This window comes from Ylistrum balloti, unplaced genomic scaffold, assembly GCF_031769215.1.
Source record: "Ylistrum balloti isolate Yb309-2 unplaced genomic scaffold, AGI_CSIRO_Ybal_v1 Utg371668, whole genome shotgun sequence".
NCBI classification, from domain to species: Eukaryota; Metazoa; Mollusca; class Bivalvia; order Pectinida; family Pectinidae; genus Ylistrum; species Ylistrum balloti.
Genome location: NW_026782845.1, coordinates 222,159 through 243,319, shown reverse-complemented (window position 1 = coordinate 243,319; position 21,161 = coordinate 222,159). Strand labels below are relative to the sequence as shown.

At 34.5% G+C, this 21,161-nt stretch overlaps 1 protein-coding gene across 1 annotated transcript; it reads left to right on the top strand.

Annotated features, from left to right (window-relative positions):
- Positions 1-1,202: 1,202 nt before the first annotated feature.
- On the top strand, positions 1,203-19,965 carry LOC132563283 (beta-galactosidase-1-like protein 2). The gene is made up of 14 exons (XM_060228043.1): positions 1,203-1,396; positions 2,303-2,371; positions 6,106-6,201; positions 7,374-7,482; positions 8,172-8,264; positions 8,751-8,847; positions 9,315-9,473; positions 10,854-10,994; positions 11,521-11,613; positions 13,659-13,720; positions 14,101-14,253; positions 15,003-15,092; positions 15,540-15,662; positions 19,831-19,965. Exons 1-14 carry the CDS (start codon positions 1,203-1,205, stop codon positions 19,963-19,965), a joined length of 1,614 nt encoding a protein of 537 aa, XP_060084026.1.
- The last annotated feature ends 1,196 nt before the right edge of the window (positions 19,966-21,161 follow it).

The following is a 21,161-nucleotide window of genomic DNA, read 5'->3' as shown; positions in this document are numbered from 1 at the left end:
TGCTCTCATTTCAAACTGTATAATGCCGGTCTCTTCAGGACAATTAACGTAGAATCGCCGTTCTTGTATTACACGCCTACCCATGCTAAGCGAAGAAACGCGACGTGTCCCTTCCCAATGACGTCATCGCCTGACAGAGTGTATATACACGTGTACAAATACTTATTTGCAGTTCATATATTTTTTATCTTATTTTTGGGTATACAACTTCTAAAACAAGAAACTAAAGACCATCAACGGGGTTTCGTCCTTGACGCAGAAGACGCTTACCGCTCCAGAACACCTGTTCATATTTGTTTCGATTCTACATCCATTATGTGTAAATGTTTTACTCTGTCTCCGCAATATTGAACTAGAATTTAGTAAACAATTTGGCCATATCATCTTGTAGAAATTTTTTCTTGTTACTTAAATAAATTGATGTTTTATGATTTCGGTTTGAGATGAAGCATACATATGCTTAGCACAGTATATGTAAAAGTGATTTCAAGTGATTTTCATCCTAACCACAGGCTAAAAAAATTTGTTCTAACTGTTCGAAACAATAAAAAAGAAAAATAAAGGTAAATGTAAGGAACACACAGCTAGATTTAAGCCAGGAAATATGGTAATGATAAAGAGTGTAGTCGGATATTGTATAAAAGGAACACAAATTAATATCGCGTTGTAATAAGAAATTAGGTGAGATAGAGACAAAGCACAACCCCCTAACCAGCATACAGTTGTTCATTCATTCCTGGACTTGTCAATGATTCCAAGGGGCTAAATTGTAAATGTATTGACTGCGGTGTGCCATAGGTCACACTTAAATATTACTGACGTAATATATCAGCTGACTTGCGAGTTCAAAAGATAAAGAATTGTTTTGTCAAAGTTTGGTTATTGAAGTTAATATTGTCTTATAGAACGGATCGCTGTCATAGGAGAGTTTGACCTACATTTGATTATGAAATGATCGTTGGTCTTATCTTGAAAGTAACTACGTAATCTTATACCATCTTTGTAAATAACTGTTATAGCGAGTTTCATTTGCTTTGATGTAGATTGATGTCGGAATGTTTGAATAGGAAGGTTTCACAAAGCTTGAAATAATGGATTTATATCTTGCTTTGTTCGGTTTAGTGTCAATAATTTGTGTTCGAAGTGATATAGGCGATCAGGATGTACCACACAGACGTTTCCTCGTGCCTACTGAACACCCAATGACGACCCGCTCTCCACCTGGTATTCCATATGTTAGTAATTCCAGTTTGACTTTTTCCAAAAGACAGTTTTATCTCAATGGGAAACCTTTCCAACTCCTCGGAGGAAGCATCCATTATTTTCGAATTTTACCAGAGTATTGGCATGAACGATTGAAGCAGCTGAAAGCCTGTGGTTTGAACACTGTAACTGTGTAAGTACATGGACGACAGGACATAATTAACTACAGTATAGCCAATTATTTTCGCGGGTCATTTTTATGATCGCGAAAATTTGATCCGTGAAATATTAAGACGCGTGAAAATAGTGACCGGTAGTAATTTTCCTATAAACGTTCCTCACGCTATAAATCACAGTTTCATTATCTATCCGGGTAATGAAACTAGATGAACATCCACAATTACATATAAATTCAAATATACAGAAGAGTACATAGATATTTTGTTTCCATAGTTATAGCCTCCTAAACAGTCAGGGTCGTTTTGTGTTCGGGGGGCGGGGGGGGGTCACCTTGCAGTAACTGGTTGTTGCTGAATCGTTACAGCATTTGCGAGACATGACACATGGTATCGAAAGCAACTGGAATAGGGTTTATGCAAAATACAGGGACACAACAACACCAGTTTGTTATACGAGTGTAACCGCACCCGGATAGGGTTTATACGAGTGAAACCGCACACTCATATTATGACATTGTTTTGTTTCTACATGGCGGGTTTCGTCCATGTAAGCGCACCCGGATAGGGTTTATACGAGTGTAACCGCACCCGGATAGGGTTTATACGTGTGTAACCGCACCCGGATAGAGTTTATACGTGTGTAACCGCACCCGGATAGGGTTTATACGAGTGTAACCGCACCCGGATAGGGTTTATACGTGTGTAACCGCACCCGGATAGGGTATATATACCAGTATAACCGCACACTGATAGGGTTTCGTCCATGAAGCAGAAGAAACTTATTCTTCCTGAATGTATTTTACTACTCCTGCACTTGGAAATCATCCATGCATTTCTGTCGTTTCTACTCTGCTGTTTTGCTTTGGTTTTAAGGCAGAGTTACAGCATTGTTCTCCTATCCGTGTTTTCTGTACCTTCAGATACGTGCCATGGAATCTACACGAAGTCTATCCTGGAGAGTTTCAGTTTACGGGTCGCCTGAATCTGAGGTAATGTCTAGTCAGTGAAAAGCACTGTAAATCCTAACAAGGGCACAGTGTCTGACCTAGCAGATGTTTGTTGAATGCGTATAACATACCTGAACACGGCTATACGTAACGTCAAATTTGTCTTTGTCATATTGTCAAGACCTAGCTCATTTTATCAAGACACACATTTATATTGAAATAATTTACAAATAAACAGTAATTCCCCTTGCCCAGCAAGGTTTCTGGAGATGTGTTTTATGGAACAATAGACGTAGATATTCATTGTATTTATTCCATTCATATAGCTTGTCCATTTGTTAGAGATGTGATGAGTTACAGATGAGATGTATGACGTCGAAGCGAACTGAATCCAATGGATAGACTCGTATATTACAATTACGCGCAGAATTAGAATTTCATAAAAAAAAAAGTGTTGATTTGCTCCAAATATGACAGGAACAGGGACAACCCACCTGTAAAGCAATCTCCAAAAAGTTCCTTAGGTTAAGAAGCAATGTATGAAGTTTGAGTCTAATTGTCCAAAGAAAAAGATCAAGTAATTACACAAAATCAATTTCCTTTTTGTAGCTACAATGACCTTGACCTTCGGATACGAAAATCAATCACAAGCAAGTACCTTTGGTGACGTTATTGTACGAAAACAATTTTTCTATTTATAGTAACAGTGACATTGACCTTTGACCTTCAAACCTGAAGAGCAACCTTAAGCAAGCCCTTTGGTAAGGAATCACTGCATGACATTTGAGGGTAATTGTCCGAAGAAAACTATAAAGTTATCGCATGAAAACCGATCTCCTATATATGGTAATAGTGACCTTGATACGACGATTTATTTATGAATATGTGTAGCCTTTGGCAAGCAGGCTTCAAAAGTGGCTTACATGTCAACTAATAATGAAGGAAACATAAGTTAATATGAACTAATATAAATACATAACAAAACGAGTTCTTGTGGTAAAAAGACCAGCCCCCGTCGAACGTTATCACAACAAGGTATTGCTGGATGAGGCTTACCGCTCTCCTCCCTGCCAGTCTGTTGCATGTCAAGGGATTATGGTGTAATTTTTTAATAAATAATTCATGAGATCAATAAACAGTCCATAGGAAGTCCAGTTACTGAGCAGATATTGTGTCAAAATGAGTTTCCCATTGAAAGACATAGTAACTTCGATTTAAATTGGCATTTTAACTTAAGATCAATCCAACATAAGCAAGCACAATTGTTAAGAAAGTAGAGATGGGTTCAGTGGAAGATAAGTTATGGAGTGGTGGAATCTTTGAAAATTTTGAAAATATATTTGAGATAAATGTGCGAAAAGCTATTTTCTATGCGATGAATTTAACTTTGATCAGTGCACGTAACTTACATGATTTTTGTCGGGAAGGGTAGTGCGGGAGGGTTGAATGATGGAGTGACGAGCGGGCGGGAAGAGGGTGGGGTGGGTGGTGGGTGGCGTTGATGGTTGTTGAGAGCCAAACGCAAACCTGAAATAAGCATTGACTCTGGAGTGTTAGCCCGATAGTCAAAGCATTGATACAGACGATATCCTCGTCCTTAGACTACATTAGGTACATAAAACTTTTTGGGGGTAAGTGTAAGATGGATAGATAAGTAACTTAAAGAAGATCCCTAGTTCCAGGGCTCATAGCCCGGGGGTCAAATCAAACTGTTCAGATCCCGGTGTTTCAGATGTACAAAATCAAATTCTATTCATCCGAAAATGCTTCAGATAAAATTTGGGCAAAACTAAATTATTCCAACAGGTTTTAAGAATTTGTTTTCCTTATTTGGCCCCGCCCCTCTCGCCCCAGATGGCCGATGCCCAACGTTTATAGAGAATTGATTTCCCTTCATCCACGCATGCTTCAGACCAACTAAGGATAGAATCCAGGCATTTCCTCTATTGGGCCCACCCCTCCCGTCCTTGGGGTCCGAAACCAATCGTCAAAATCTAATCATTACTACAGGAGGAGTAGGATTCTGAAGAATTGCACACGGAATTATCCCTCGTCCCAGGGGTCCTAGCTCGGGTGTCAATTCGTCAAATAAAAGTTGATATCCCAACACTATAACCACAAACTGTCAAGTAATATCAACTGGAACAAGTGCCCCGACTCTGTAACTACCTTAGATTTGTCTTGATCCGTGGGTTAAAGCGTGGTAATATTGATATCCCAAAAGAAATAAATCATCTTTAGAAGATATTTCATTTTCATAAATAACATGGAAAAGGGAATCCAGAATATTTAGACTCATATTTCTTCATAAAAGATGGTCTCAGCTCTAAATTCAATGTTGAAAGAGGACCCTAAACATGACACTGAGCATTTCTGGTAGTGTTGATTGTATCAATTATACCAGTGATACATCCAATGTTGAAGAAGGGCCCTATCATGACACACATGTCATCCTTTATGACATCAAAATGATCCTGGCTTCTAATATAAACTTTATCCTATTCCATTTCACATACATAACAATACAGATAACGTACATTGGAATAGGATTCGGAAACAAGTTTAAAAAAAAAAACCTTATAGAAATCTGTTTCCTTGAGTTATCTAATTTACTTATAATATGGCATGAAGACAGAAATTGTAAAGGCCATGAATTGAAATATTACAAAACTTATCAAAGAATATATTTAAATACAGTTCGGAGTGGGAAGTCTGGTTTGAGGGGAGGTGAGGGGAGGGAAGGAGACTGAGAGAGAAAGAGACAGGTTAGGTTTGGTTACCCGTGCCGATAAGAGTAGAAAATAAATGACACGGATTAAGAATGGCCTTTTGAAAGAAGTTAACCAAATCTTTTGGAGCTATTGATAAAATTTTGCACACATGCAAATATTAGAGCATTTTCATGCACATGCGCGTAAAACGCTAGAACATGTAGAAGAAATAAGAGTATTGTGATACACAAGATGTCGGGAACAGTCGCGTACTTCGCAAAGCTGGCGGACTGTAAACAGTTGTTGAAGACACCAATTCGAACACAATAGAGAGATTTATGTATCTGCACACTACGACAAGAAACGACACAACAATGAGTATGAACGAAAAGGCCAACCTTACAGAGAGGGTGACTTTGTATTTATTTATGAAATGAAATTAAAAACATATCTTACAGTTACAAAAACCGTAAAATGAACAAAAGATTATTTTTTAAGTAATTATAATAAAAAGCCAATGTGGGGTTAACCTTAGCTGCCTTATATCAATAGGCATTGTGTAATCCCAGACTGGGCAAGAAGATAGGCGAGTGTCCGAAGAGGTGTCGTGAAAGCACATGGTTTCTTATTCAACATTGAAAAAGAGCTCAGAATATTAACACACATTCTTTGCTTTAATAAATGACCCGGTTCCATATTCAACGTTGAAAAATGGACCCGAAATATTATGACATATATTCCTTGTACTTTTTTATGTCCGATCCCTGTTCCATATTCAGTGTTGGAAAAGGACCCCGGAATATTATCACACACTTTCCATGCTATATTTTGATAAAGGTCCTCGGTTTCCACGTCACAATATTAGCACACACTTTGAAAATAAACAAATCGATTATTTCGATCAATTTGACATGTCTACATATTTATCTGGTGTTTGAAAAACACAATTAAGAGATTCCACAATGTCTCGGTTTTTATTATTTTTAAATTTACTTTAGTTCCACATTTTATAATATCTTAAACGAAACTGGAACTTAATTAAGAAAAAAAAACTTTCTTTTTTAGGCGTTTTATCGAAATTGCACACGAACTTGATCTATATGTAAGTTTCCGACCTGGACCCTTTATCTGTGCTGAGTGGGAGTTTGGCGGTTTACCTAGGTAAGATATGTTCTGTCATAACCTGTACGTTTTCTCGTTCGCATCGTAAAATATAACCTCTTCCAACACGGAAACATTGCAAGAACCCACGCACTCTTTGAAGTGAAGTGTGATTAGTAAAAATTGAATTTTAAAAAGGGTTTGTATAGATATTTTCTTTGTATCTACGATCAAACACATATGTATATGTTACTTAAAGATACTTTGTTTATCGATGATATATTTGAAAAGAATAAAATCACTTCGACAAATGTATCCCGCTGACGTTAGCAGAATACATTTGTCGTGTTTATTTTATTCTTTTCAAATGCATATACATAAATGTTTTATCTTAAGTTAATATAAATAACTATTTATTTTCTATGCATACCAGTGGTGTATGATACATAATATTTTGAGTTAACAACTGAGAACAATTTTAAGGGACATCCTATCTGGATAATACTTTGTAAAAGAAAGATCAGATATGTTAAGGACGACAATCACTTTGGTGTGCTGTTAACTGTGATACATTTTCAAACTTCAAGTTTCAAGTTATTATTTCTAAGCTTTCTTTTGCTGAGTAATTGAGGTGGTGTCGCTGGTAAATGGTGACTACCTTACTCAATAACATACGGGACCCCTGACATATATAGAAGCGTTATGCTGAAGGACAAAAAACTACACCAAGAGCGATCCGTCTCTATACACAAACTGTTCCGAGTAGGGATCGTCGAAGTCCTACACTATTTCCGACTGAATGATAAATAAACATGTTACGGAAATTTATATGATACTGAGATATCAAGTTGTTTTGATTTTCAATATGACAAAAATTTCAATTGATTTGAAAATATCGAAAAACTGTTCTACATCCGCTCTTAAACATATTACAGAAAAGGAATTGGTTGTTAGATACCTCATTCTTCGTGACTGGAAAAAGACACCGTTGACAGATGCAAAACAATATTTGTGGATAAGTTTGTTCGAAAAGAAACTATTAAAGACACTATTATCTACATTGGATACTCAAATTAACTAGGGAAAAACTGTAATACTATTTGACATCTGATCTGTGATAGTCATATATGAATATAGAGATATAAGGTGCTTGTGATAATAACATTAATAACTGATAACATATGAAATAACAAGTGATTTGTGATAATACATGTCGCTTTATTGTTCGTTAGCTGGCTTCTGAAGGATCCAAACATGGCGGTTCGTAGTAACTACCCACGATACACTCAAGCTGTAGAACGCTATTTCACAAGGCTCCTAAAAGAGGTAGCAGACCTCCAGGTTAGATAGCCCTTTACAATGTATATACATCTTTGGCCTGTTTTATTGGCATTCATGCTGGCACTCAGTTATATATAGAACACATTGTCACTACAAGAGCAAGAAAATAGATACCAACATGTCAACAAAATAACTATCAAAATTCAATCAATGTTACGAGGACAAAAAGGAGACCCATTTCTAACATACATATGGCCGAAGACACACTTTCTTCACAAACGTATTTTATCTTTTTTGTAGAATTTTTGTAGAATATCATCAACATCATGAACCATTGCATCATCATCATCATCATCATCATCATCATCATCATCATCATCATCATCATCATCACCACCATGAACCAATACCTCATCATTATCATCAACACCTTCACCATCATCATCATCATCATCATCATCATCATCATCATCATCATCATCATCATTATGAACCAATACATCATCATCATCATCATCATCATCATCATGAACCAATACCTCATCATTATCATCAACACCTTCACCATCATCATCATCATCATCATCATCATCATCATCATCATCATCATTATGAACCATTACATCATCGGCATCATCATCATCATCATCATCATCATCATCATCATACAATGATGGTCTATTCAGTTACTGGGGACTGATTGGAAACCAGGGTTATATAAAATGCCGTCGTATTTATACCTATTTTAGTTCAGTCGTGGGGGTCCAATCATCGCAGTGCAGGTTGAGAACGAGTTTGGATCCTACAGCAACGAGGTTTCACACCTGGCCTTCCTAAAACAGGTATTGAAAACTGACAACCGACATTTTCGTTTCTTGTTTGTATAGTATAACTAACATAAAATGTTTCCATTGTGTCAATGTTTAAGATATGCTACAACCAGGAAATAGAGCCATTTCTTAAACAAAGCTTTTGGTTGTAGTTGATGAAAAGAAATCTTCAAAATGTTTTCATATTTAAGAACAAATAAGTCAAATATATGTAAAAAAAAAAAAACAAAACAAACAAAAACAGAAAACAAATCCGGAAGAAAGTGTCCCGGTTTAAATTACATAAAATGCGAAGGGAAAATCAACCTTTTGGAGTCCCAAAATGTATGTATACCTAAACTGCAAGTAAAACGCAATTCGATACATAACACCGTACCATTGTTTGTATGAAATGAACAAAACTATATCAAATTTTCCGAGTGAACTTCGTAAAGTTTCAAGATAAAAGACGTCATGTGTTAATTGCTGCATTTAAACATTCATATACTTAACTTTCAGTTGCTGTTAAAGAATGGTATTGTGGAGATGTTGTTCACCTCGGACAGCTACTTAGCGTACAATATGTCAGGCTTAGATCGTGCTCCGTTTTACACAGGTACAATATCCTCCTTAATATTATCTCACTGTGTGTATCAGTTAAGTATGTAGTTTGGCGGTCGCCTTATTTCATTTTTCTTTCCTACAAAACTTGATGAAAGAGTTTCTGTTTGAATAATGAATGTGTAATGCAATCATGATTTTTTTACTGTTCTATATACTTGTATCATAGAGGATGTGACATCAGTTTCCGTTATATAAGATTTCGGAAAGGAGTTGTAGATCTTTTCAATGAACCAAACCTCATGACAAGATTCATAAATGTCATATAAAATGGCCAGATTATATTCATCGCATAACTTCAGTTCTTAATCGACACCGTGGAATCTTCCGCCAAGCACAGCTCATCAGGAAATCTTACACGTGTGTCTTAAAAGATATGTAATAGGTGTTATTGCTCTAATAGCTGGGTAGTTATACAATGAATAGATATGTATATAACATGATGGCTTACTTCTGAAATAGAAGCCCTTCCGACGGCCAACTTTGCGGATATTCACCAAGGATACGGATTATTTCTAAAGATCCTGCGAATGAGCGAAGACTTTCCATTGGTGGTCACGGAGTTCTGGTCGGGCTGGTTCGATCACTGGGGTCAAGGACACAATACTCGTGCTGTAGATGGTTTGTATATGCAACATGATTGATTTGTCGATTTTAGAGCACGTACTCAAACTATGTTACTATAAATAAAACTGCTTTAAAAATGTCTTATTTTCAAGTCACATCTGTATTTTTCACCCTAAAAATATTGAAAAATAGAGCTCATATCAAGAAAACTCTTTACAGTATACATTTTTGTTAAAGAAACCGGGGTCTTGTATTTTGTTAAAAGCTAGCAAAGGAAATGCACACAAGCGAAAGGTATCTAAAGCGGTATGAATGCCAGGGGCGAAGCCCCCCGACCGAAAATGAATTTCATGATTTCAAAGATGTTTTGAATCGTTTTCTGAGACAGTTTTTTTATTTATTTAACAACGAACTTCAACCCCTGACTAAATAAAAGACTCTATTTTGTTTGAAAAACTTATCAATCGACGTTTGTAATCCAGAAGCCTTCTTCTTTTTGAAAATTTGCACTTTAACAACATTATAATCGGAAACGTTGAAATGATAGTAAGAAGTAGAATAGTATGACATGTATAAAGTTCCGGAAAGCAAAGCACTAAGCCTAGTTATTCAACAATTGTCTATTTATAAATAAATATCTAAATTTTTTTTATTTATTAGATATTTATTTTCAACCTTAGTTTGTAATTTTGTCCGACATATTCTGTGCATGGATTTTTTTTATGTGTTAGCCCGTGCTTTTTCTTTCTATGGAAGCTACGCCCCTGAATGCAATAATATAATTCATACCGAGAAATAAAACACTTCAGTGATGACACGGGACAATACTCTGACAATAGTTGCTGGGAGAACATTTTTGCTCTGCTAGCTATGGTAGATAATAAACGCTTTTGAATAATTCGTTTAGGAATATATGTACATAGTTATCAAAATTCAATATAAAACTCTGTGTTGATCACACTGTAACGGTGTAATTCTTTGAAAGAGTCATTGAAGAATTTTTCATCCCTGAAAGTAACAAAACTGAAAAATCATATATTGTCAATGGGCTCAATTTTCGAGAGCATTTAATTTCATGGAGAAATATAAATGTACTTATTTTAACTTAAAACTTATTTTAACAGTTCGTTATCATATGCATTCTTGGATTGAAACATTGAAATCAAGCCTAATAAATCCCCAAGAAAATTAATGATTTTTTCAGTAGTATTTTGTGATGACGACTTCGACGACTTTAGAAATTTATCACCAAATCGCTAAAACACAGCTACAGCAACTTTAAATACAATATTGCTACCGGTACATTTAAATAGCAATTTCTCTAGAAAATGCATCCCTCAGTAAACCTAGCTGATTGCATTAATGTATTTAATGGAAACTAAAATAATTCTTGTATACAGGACCTACAAAGATTGTCTATTGTCTTTATTTTAGTCTTTAGAAATACACTAAAGAGTTTATTAGATGATGGCGCCTCTGTCAATGTTTATATGTTTCACGGAGGAACTAACTTCGGCTTTACTTCCGGAGCCAACATTGAGAAAGATGGTTATCAGTCCGACGTGACGTCATACGGTATGAAGCATCCATGTTAATTGTAATTGTTAATTGTGTGTTCAGTGTACCAATATTTGACCGCCCCCAGGACTCAGATTTTGCTCAATGCAATTTTTGAAATTATTCGCTGACTCTTCAAAACAGTATGTGTGTGTAAATATCAACACTGAAGATTTCTATCTTAATGATAACTGCAAAGGTTTAACCATATCTGATGTAAGTGTTTTAATGTTAACTATAAACATTTAACAATACTCAATATAGATAATTCAATGTTAAATACAAAAGTTTCATGGCGGTTACTGTAGTCATCTGAACTTTAGCTTAAAAACTTTCACAACACAAACTATGAATATATTGGTATTAATTCTGAAAATACTTTCAGCATAATGCACATGAATATTATCATATTAAATCGTTTTACGAAGATAAATATGTTTCATCATATGTATACGTATCTTCATTCCTGTTTTTTTAATTCAGTTCTTATTTTTAATTTTACAATGGACAGGTGAATAGGTTCATGATGACAAAACTATTTCAGATTATGACACACTTGTCAGTGAGGACGGACAACTGACACAGAAATATTTTGCCGCTAGAGATTTAATCCGAACAATATCTCTATCAGCCCAAGGTAATCACCAGGCCCCACTTGTATAAGACATCTCAACTTGAGATTTCCTCAAGCCGAGATTTTCCTCAGCTGATATCTCCTCAAAAACGGCTTGCATCGGCTAGGATGTCCTGAAATTCCTTGAGGAATTTTCATACAAGATATTTTCAAGGAGATATTAGCTGAGGGAAATCTGGGCTTGAGGAAATCTCAAGTTGAGATGTTTTATACAAGTGGGGCCAGGTCCCTTTTACTTATTATATCATTTAGCGAAAATTTGAACGATATTGCTATCTAATCCACACTATACTGCGTCGTTAAAGTTCACATCTCTGGTGAAATAACAAATAACCATATCAAATTGGTGTTGAAAATTACCTAAGTGAGTGGATTTTGAAAGAAATGTTTCAAGTTATAACAAAAATGTCGAATATGATTTGTGGAATTTATATTTGGATACACATTAAAATAGGAGGTTTACAATGAATTGAAAAAAAAACTTTTGTAGATAGTTATAAAATATGAGACAGGTAATGTGGTGGTAGATGTAGGAGATTTTGATAAACTGTGAATTGTATAATGAATTAGAAAAAAAAAATTAAAATGGAGCTAATTTAGTAGCTGATAGATTAAGAGATAAAGGGGTTTTTATTGTTTGTAGTTATGTTGATAGCTCTTATGTTTAGGATCTTATTACTTGTGAATGATTTAAACAAACGATTTCAGGCATTGATAGAATTACAGACAGTCAGTCATATGCATTGTATTGCAATTATTGCAGACGATTTAGGCTACCTTTGGTATATTGGTTTTATGCAACATAAATCTATCTCTTTCTGACCACAGGACGCCTTTCTTCAGGGTGTGCTGTTTGAACATATATCGACTGCCAATATACTTTCTTGCAGACAATGTTTCCATTCCTGACCCTGTACCAACAAACAGAGATAGCTATCTAGGTGAATATCGAATACATTTATTTCATTATGATTATCAAAGTCACAACAGTTGAGTTACTGAGTTTGACAGCCATTAAGCATTATAAAACATTGATACAGTGATTTAGAAATATAAGTTATACTTATGATCAATAACTTTGCATTTTGTTTAATTGATATCACTTCAAATTTTCAAAGGATAACTATTCAAAATGTGAATATTAACCTTAAAAACAAAAATGTTATGACTACATTTGCATGAAAATTGTTGTATGCAAGAGAATATTATTAAGAGTGGAAACTGTTATACCACAATCTGTAAGGAAATACATTTGATGTTTCGATGACAACATTGTCACTTTCGTCAGGAAAAGTTTGATAAGATGACATTATTCAGACAGACCACAATTTTATCTTTAGATAAAGCGGGATGTTGCTTAGCCTTAAGAAACACTCGGTTCTTACATTCAAAGTTTTCATTACTCTCTACTTTTTTGTGAGTCTTAAATCTTGTGTATCTGACAACTAACTAACTTGCGAAGTTTAAACAGTATGTGTTTAAAACATATTGCTTGATTGTGCAACAAACGGTAAACCTGATATAATTGAATATGCGGCTGTAGGATTTGCCCAACATATATATCCTCTAGTACCATCAATATACCCTAACCCAGCTTTATCATAGTTTATCAAATATCCCTGTATCCTTTCGGGGGACTTCCTGTAAGGCTTTTTTGAGGGTTGGGGGCCAGATGGGTGTTGAGATAAAATGACGATATTATGCCACTCACTCCAGTAAGAAAGTACATAGTATTCATTTTGTCTGTGCATCTGTGTGTGTGTGTGTGTGTGTGTGTGTGTGTGTGATATATCGTGAACCCATGGACAAATTCACACCATAGCATCACCAAGGTCTACACATGGTCAACGGTCAAGGTTAAAGGTAGAATTTCGCCCTTGATCACTTATGAAATAAATACCTTGTGTACAAGAGATTTCAAGATCCCTTCAAGACATTAATCCCTCGATAGATTTACATAAAAAACGATAATGTGATGGGGTTATAGCTATGCGAGTTCTTTTTTTAAAAATATTTCTGAAGATACTCATGCGTCTTAAATCATCTAGGTCCAATGGTAATCGCCATTCAGGACTTCATGGGACTTCAGGAGATCATCAGCTTTGTGGAGGTAGGTCAATTATATTGCAGAGATATATTTCCTGGTAATGCAATGGTGCTGCAATCCAAAACTTTTTTAGCGACAAAACTCTAAAATGGAATTTAAACTAATGTATTAAAAGACATATGCTGAGATGGTATAACGCGCCAATGTTTGAAAACGGGACAAACCATTAATGCTGTAATTTCGATATCGAAATCTCTGCTTTCAGGGTTCTTAGAACTGGACAGGCAGTCATGTTATTCATTCCGGAATAGCTGTAAACCTAATGCTAATTTTAAATTGGTATACAAAATCTATATGAGTGATATTACAATTCAATGTTGTTTTCGAGTTTAAAAATATATATTCTGGTCTGATTTCTTTTTGCACACTCCATTATTTAACAGAATCCACTTACTAGTGTGGATCCTATTTGTATGGAAGCTCTGGTGTGGAAAGACAACGGTTATGGACAGAATTTTGGGTACATCTACTACTCTACACGAATATCGGATAACGGGAACCTCACCTTCAAAAGCACCCCTACTGATAGAAATGAGGTGAGCCGTCCTTATTCAGTAACATATTTGTTTTATAAAGGCAATGTTATGTAGACGATTCCAAAATATGAGAACATGTGTAATGAGTAGCATTTGAGCACGAGATTCCATTAATATCAACTTCCTTTGTGTTTGTTACTTTTATATTTTATTACAATGACCAAAATTTACATGGCGGACGGCGTTGATGAATTATTATTCTACTTATACTTTTTCCTAGTTACATGGAATTTGACTTTCAATAAACTTTCTGACGACATGTTGATATTTTCTTTGTTTATTTATTGTAACAGACATCAATATGATAATGAATTTGTTTCCACGTCTGTTGAACGTTTTGCCTCTCGCTGTTTTCCTCTGGTGTTGTTAGATTTTCATTCTTTCAAATGTACACGTTTTCATACGAATACGATATCAGTAAGCTGATTTGCACTGATAAAGTAATGCTGGTAAGCATGTTGAAATATTGCCATTACTTAGATATTTTAACACGGGACTTTAACATTTCCTACGTTTTTGTAAATCTACAACAATTATTTCAAAATATGTTTTCCCTTTAGACAATACATTTGAAAACATCTGCATTAATGTATATGTTTAAGTCTAACAATAAGGGACAATAAGGAATGTTTTCGTATTCTGAAAATAAAAATGGAAAAAAATATAATCTTTTAATAGAATTGAGACCGGTTTTTTTCATTTGATATGTTTTAATGTTGTCGTTAAACAGAGTTATCTCTACTGTCTAGATATTTTTGGACGATATTCCACTGGCTACACATGATGCTAATGATCCCGACCTCACAGTGTCTATACCTCCACCTCCAACAAAAGGACAGGTAATGAGATAAATATTGTTTTCATATTCAGATTCATTACATGTAGTAAATTGATTGGATTATGCTTTTGCTTTCGCCATACTGAAATTGATCCTTGTTTTCACACGAACCTGGATTCATATGAAAACTCACACAAGTAGCAAAGACGTTGTCACTTCATTCTGTTTCACCCATGGCATATAGAGATTATTTTTTAAATTGATTTTACAAGACATTTTTTACCATGTCATCGTATTTACACATCCCATTTGAAATCAAGACCACGACAGAATCCTCTACATCTGAGCTTTTTCCTAAACTAGGAAACTGATAGGAACTGATTTTTAATAAGTTGTTTGATAAGTGTAATTATTAATGGCGTTTTAAAATGAAAAATAAATGAATAAATGTACAGGAAGTATTACTGAAGTTTACAATATTGGTCATGGTCATGATTGTTTTGACTAGGATATGAAATTAGGAATACTGGTGGAAAACCGAGGTCGTGTCAACTACGCTATGATGCCATACAAGTTCTTTAATGAACAGCGGAAGGGTACGTTCGTATTGTGTCTGTTTAAGTCTTGCAGAGTCAGTTTGATGCAGTGTATCTCAGACAGATATTTTATTGTTGATTATTATTCAGTGTCTTGTTTGTAACGTTTCTTAACATCAATTTCTTTTTCTTTTGACGTGACCAATGATGTTAGTTATATGAGAAAATATTATATATAGTAAATTGATAGTATTTAATAATCAATATAAAATATGAAATAACAATTGTATCCCTAAAACTATATATAGATTGGACTAAAGATACACATATTCATGAATCTCTTAACATTTTTTTTATACAGTTGAAACTCGTTGTCTCGAAATCGCTTGAGTCGAACTTCCGTTTGAGTCGAAGTATTAAGTCCCCATTTTTGTCCTTCTATATCTTTGTAATTTTACTTCGGATGACTCGAATTGCATTAAGTCGATATTTCGGTTGAGACGGAGTGAATTTTCAGTCCCTTTCATTGTAAAGCAAAGGAAAAGTCACTCGTTATCTCGAAATATATGTTTGCCAAAACATCGGCAAGTCTTCAAACGAAATCAGTCAATACAAACACAAAGTAGAAATTCACCTGTGCGTAATATATGGCTAATAACGGCGTATCGGTTGTCCATCGTGCACACCACACTTTGTATGTGACGATTCATTGCCAGTTTAATTACCCAATTAAAATATTCGTCTTCTTAAATAGTGTCACCATTATGTAGCAGTGACTTTCATGTTCGTTAAAAAACTTTTACACAAAACATGAAGAAAACATTTAGCTTGGTTGTGTGCATTTTCAGGAACGATAAAAACGAAAAGCGGAAATCTGATCCCCACACAATTCCGAGAGAAACTAACTTTAAGCTTGCTCACTAAGGGATTGTGATCGTGAACTTTGTTAGATTTAGTGTTTGGACAATGAAGTTCTGAAAGCATTTTTCATGGATAGAGTCTATATTTGTGTGTGATTTGTTCAGTCTAGCGCTTGTACAATATTTTTAACAGGTAAAAATTTTCCAGCGTCGCGTTTTCCATATGTTTATTTATTCGTAATAAAGTCCTATTTATATGAACTATAGCTTTATACATCGTTTATTGTGGCGTATCGAAAGCAAATTTTAATTTCGTTTTATTGTCATCCCGTAAAATATATGATATATATGTGCATGGTCAGTAAGGATACTGAACACGTATGCGAGAAGGAACGACATGAGTACAAATGCATTTGATTGGAGTTGTTATTACATGCTTTGTTTTTGGATGAATAAACAAAAAAGGAGAAAGAAGAATTAAATTCATTTGTTTATTAACTGTCTTTTCAAAAACAGATTAAACTACGCTGTTTGCATGCTATCGTAGCCCTACTTCTTTCAACCGTAATCAACGTCAGGAAACCGATATCGTCTTATTTATACACTTCGTTTGAGTTGAATTTCAGATAATTCGAAATATTTTCTACTGTCCCTTGAATTTCGAGATGACGAGTTTCGACTGTATTTGTCACCATCATGGTTGTTTTGACTAGGGTATGGAAGTGTGTATACTGGTGGAAAACCCAGAACGTGTCAACTACGATATAAATATCTCGCTGGTTGTGGTATAAGAACCTCTATTCAACATCTTGATACAATTATACTGTTATTATGGTACCTGATTCCGAGTAAACCGATTTCCTAGGGATGTCTGATAACGTAAATGATATAATGATAATATTGATAACTTATCTAAATATTATAATGATTTATTTGGTAGGTATCAATACCGACATTCTTTTGGATGGACAAGCGATACATAACTGGAATATATACCCTTTAGATTTCTCAGAGGCTTTTCTAAATAGGTAAGCATTTAAAACGTCCTTAAAAACATACTGACAACAATCGTTGAAAATCTGTTCTTAAAAAAACAAGAAAATACCAATATGTCATACCAAACTGAAAAAAAGAAACAACAAATGTCTACACAGAAAACTCTGAAAATACACCAGGTGTTTCGGAAGAGAAAGCGTCTTTTGTTCCAATCTTGGACATCAGATATAAACAAAGGACGAGAACCTTGTTCTGTTTATCATTTATGCCCCGTAATTTACAGCGGTGTATGTGATTCTCTGGATATTTTATTGTGCTAACATTTTATCATATGTAATGTACTATATACTAATATAAAATAGAGATATTCTATGCCTACCTGCTATAAAGTAAAAATTATCTGACCCGAGGTGTTGGTGTGATATTAATGTGGGGCAAATATTTTTTCACAATACTATGGCACAGCAATACTGGAAAATAGTGCAAATAGTGAAACGTGGAAATTATGTTGACGTGACGGCCTTCTAAGACAGCGTTGTAACTGACACGTCCCCATACAATACAATGTTATACTGCATGGTCACGTGACGACGTACATGAAGTATGACTTTCTTTAAAACGAAATAGCAAAACATAGTTGATACTTGGCACTATTATCAAATCATCTGATATATGAAAATTATGAAATTTATTTAATTATTTGGCAGTTTCCTCCTCCATGTCTGGATTTTGACTTTTTTGTTATCATTTTGGATTTTCCTTAATCGCCTCCTTGGCCTCAAAATATAGGCCCTTAGGTCGTCGATGAACGACACATGTGTGTGATGCAGTTTACTTTATGTTTGGCTTTACATCTTTACTGTAACTATAAATCATTTAAAGATGCAATTCACTTGTACGATTTTTGTACAATCAGTATAGGTTGGGCAAACACAGCACATTATCTAACAAAACAAATGACTTATTCAATCAAAACCATGACAGATACAGACGTTTCTGGTGAAATTAAACATTTATCAACACAACAGCGCGTTTCCTTCTGTGTTTAAAGTGTGTTTATCCTTACTTAATGCTCGTAGAACGCAGGCGAATGGTACATGGTCTACTCTTGGGAATTCTAACAGGACAACACCAACACTATATAGAGGACGCTTTGATATTACCGGTGACTTAACAGATACGTTCCTATGGATGAAGGTATGTGACTGCAGCTGATGGTTTTTAAAATTTTTCCTCATATTTTCTGAATGAAAATGTTGAACAGATCTTACCAAACCTGGATCCAATGTCTTTTCTATGTGATGATTAGTGAATTCAAATTGCATCTTATATTTGTAGATAAGAAACATCATACAATATTTCATATTTTGTAATACAAAATCAGCAACACATCTTAAATTTGTGAATAGAATCTCCACATCAAAATTTTTTTTTTATTTTAAGTGATTATAAACTCCACACCGTATTTCAGATGTGCAGAGTTTTTTTACATGCGATAAAAAAATCTACCTGACACTGCCATCCGAAATGAAGTTTCATTTTACCTATTCTAGTCGCTATCGTCGTGCGTGGTGCGTCAAAGATACTCTGATTTAAGGAACAAAGAGATCAAAAGTTTCAATTTCAATACTCCTCTTCTTAAAGTGAAGTTTACTATAGTTCATGCAAGAAAATGATACCATTGAACATTATAGGTATTATGATTCATAACACAAAGTGTGACCCGTGGATCTCAACTTCCCTTTAGTAGTGGAGGGTGAAGTTTGTTTTATATGAAAAAGTTGAACATTTAAACGATTTTGTTTAGTTGCCGTTGGAAAATTGCGAACATGATGTGAATTTTCTGGATGAAAGTTTGACCGTTTGAATGAAGTTACCTTAGCTAGCCCCGCAGAGCTTGCCAGGTGGTGCTAAGAGGAGTAAACTTGATAAATTAATTTTAAAGACACAAATAAAGTATGATACAATAATTCTTGTTGGAAAGATATAACGATGCCACTCCAAACTGCGTTCTAGACCACGGAGTTTATCACAATTTGTATAAGAAATAAAATTGGCAATATTGTTTAATTGGAAATAATTCAAACTTGATTAGAATCATTAACTTAGTGTAATACTTTAATAATTTATGTTCAGATCACCACTTATTATAAAAACAATATGGCGGGTGACCTCTGACCCCTTGTTATATTAAGTGATAATTAACTCCATATATTACATGCGTAGATAAGAAATGCTACAATGTATTTTACGTGATCAAATTTCAACATATATTTACATATATATACTAGAAACTGTTCGTGAATGATCCAAAAACATGGCTAAATTATGTTTAAAATGTACATCTTCGCATATATGATGATAAACGTAAACCAGAAAATAGTAATTGGATGTTTATGTTTTCTAGGACTGGTGTAAGGGATTCGTGGTGATTAACGGTTTCAACCTAGGTCGATACTGGAACAAAGGACCTCTGATGACGTTATATTTGCCAAAGACTCGATTAAAATCACATCAAAATGAGGTAGACCAGAAAATATAAAATCCCTCTAAAGCCTTCAATGATATCAACTAAAGAAAAAAAGGAAACAGCATGACACTTTAATATGATATGATAATGTAAAAATAATGTATTTTCGTTGGGCTAAAATTTCATGGTTTTCTACACATGTACATTCTCGTTAACGTTTATGGATACATCTGGCTAACAAGGTTCACTAATGAAAATTAATGTTTTAACAGTAATCTATATTGCAATCCTTAAGAATATTAAGGTATATACAGCTTATGGATATGTAACAAAAGAGTTGTCGCTTTCGAATACTGCAGGATCATTATCGTCATCTTCACAGCAAACATTGATTAAAAGTCTTTATAAAGCATAAAGATGGGAAGGTCAAATATATTAGTGGAAGAAGATTGATTTTAGCAGTGACATATATCCGGAAAACGACAATGATTTCCTGAGCATGTCTTCTGTGTTGTTGAATAGATTTCATGATTTTCTATCAAATCTTTAAGAGTGAGAATTATTGAAACCAATTAGAAACAAAGTCGTTTCAATGAATTATTGTTTTTTGTAAACGATATTTTGGTTGTATTGGCAAATTACCATACGGTGTCATTTTCATTTCCAGATTTTGATATTTGATCAACACTGCAGTCATATACATGTTGAATTGCGGACGACACCTGTGCTATCCAAAGAAGATTTACTTTAAATGTACATATTTCAGCAGTACTCGGATTTTAACGTTCTCACTACTAAACGTTTTGCGTTAAAATATTAAATATATATATGAGCTTCTTTATTTTTTTCCTGCAAAACAAAATTTTGACAAAAAATAACCATAAAATCTCAGTGTTGGTTCTTGCTCATGTTTCGTTCTGCGATACCTAGGATCACTTGCATCATGAGGCAAATTCACGTAAAGGGTTGACATGTATTTATATAGATGTCAAACATTCTCTTGATACCTTGCGGAAATATGGCGGTCGCGAGATCATCAAAAGTAGCTTAGATGTTAGTTCAGTTTTGTTATTAAAGTTGGTGTAAAATACATATAATTATATCTTCAGTCAGATTCTGCTTCTCCGTAAACATAGAAATGATATTCATTTTCATAAATCAAAAGTTTTTTTATTAACCAACCAAAAGTAAAATCACGCGAGACTGGCGGAAACGAAGAGTTTACAAGAAGGAGTTTAGAGAGAATCCATGTAGTGGTGGCCATTGTA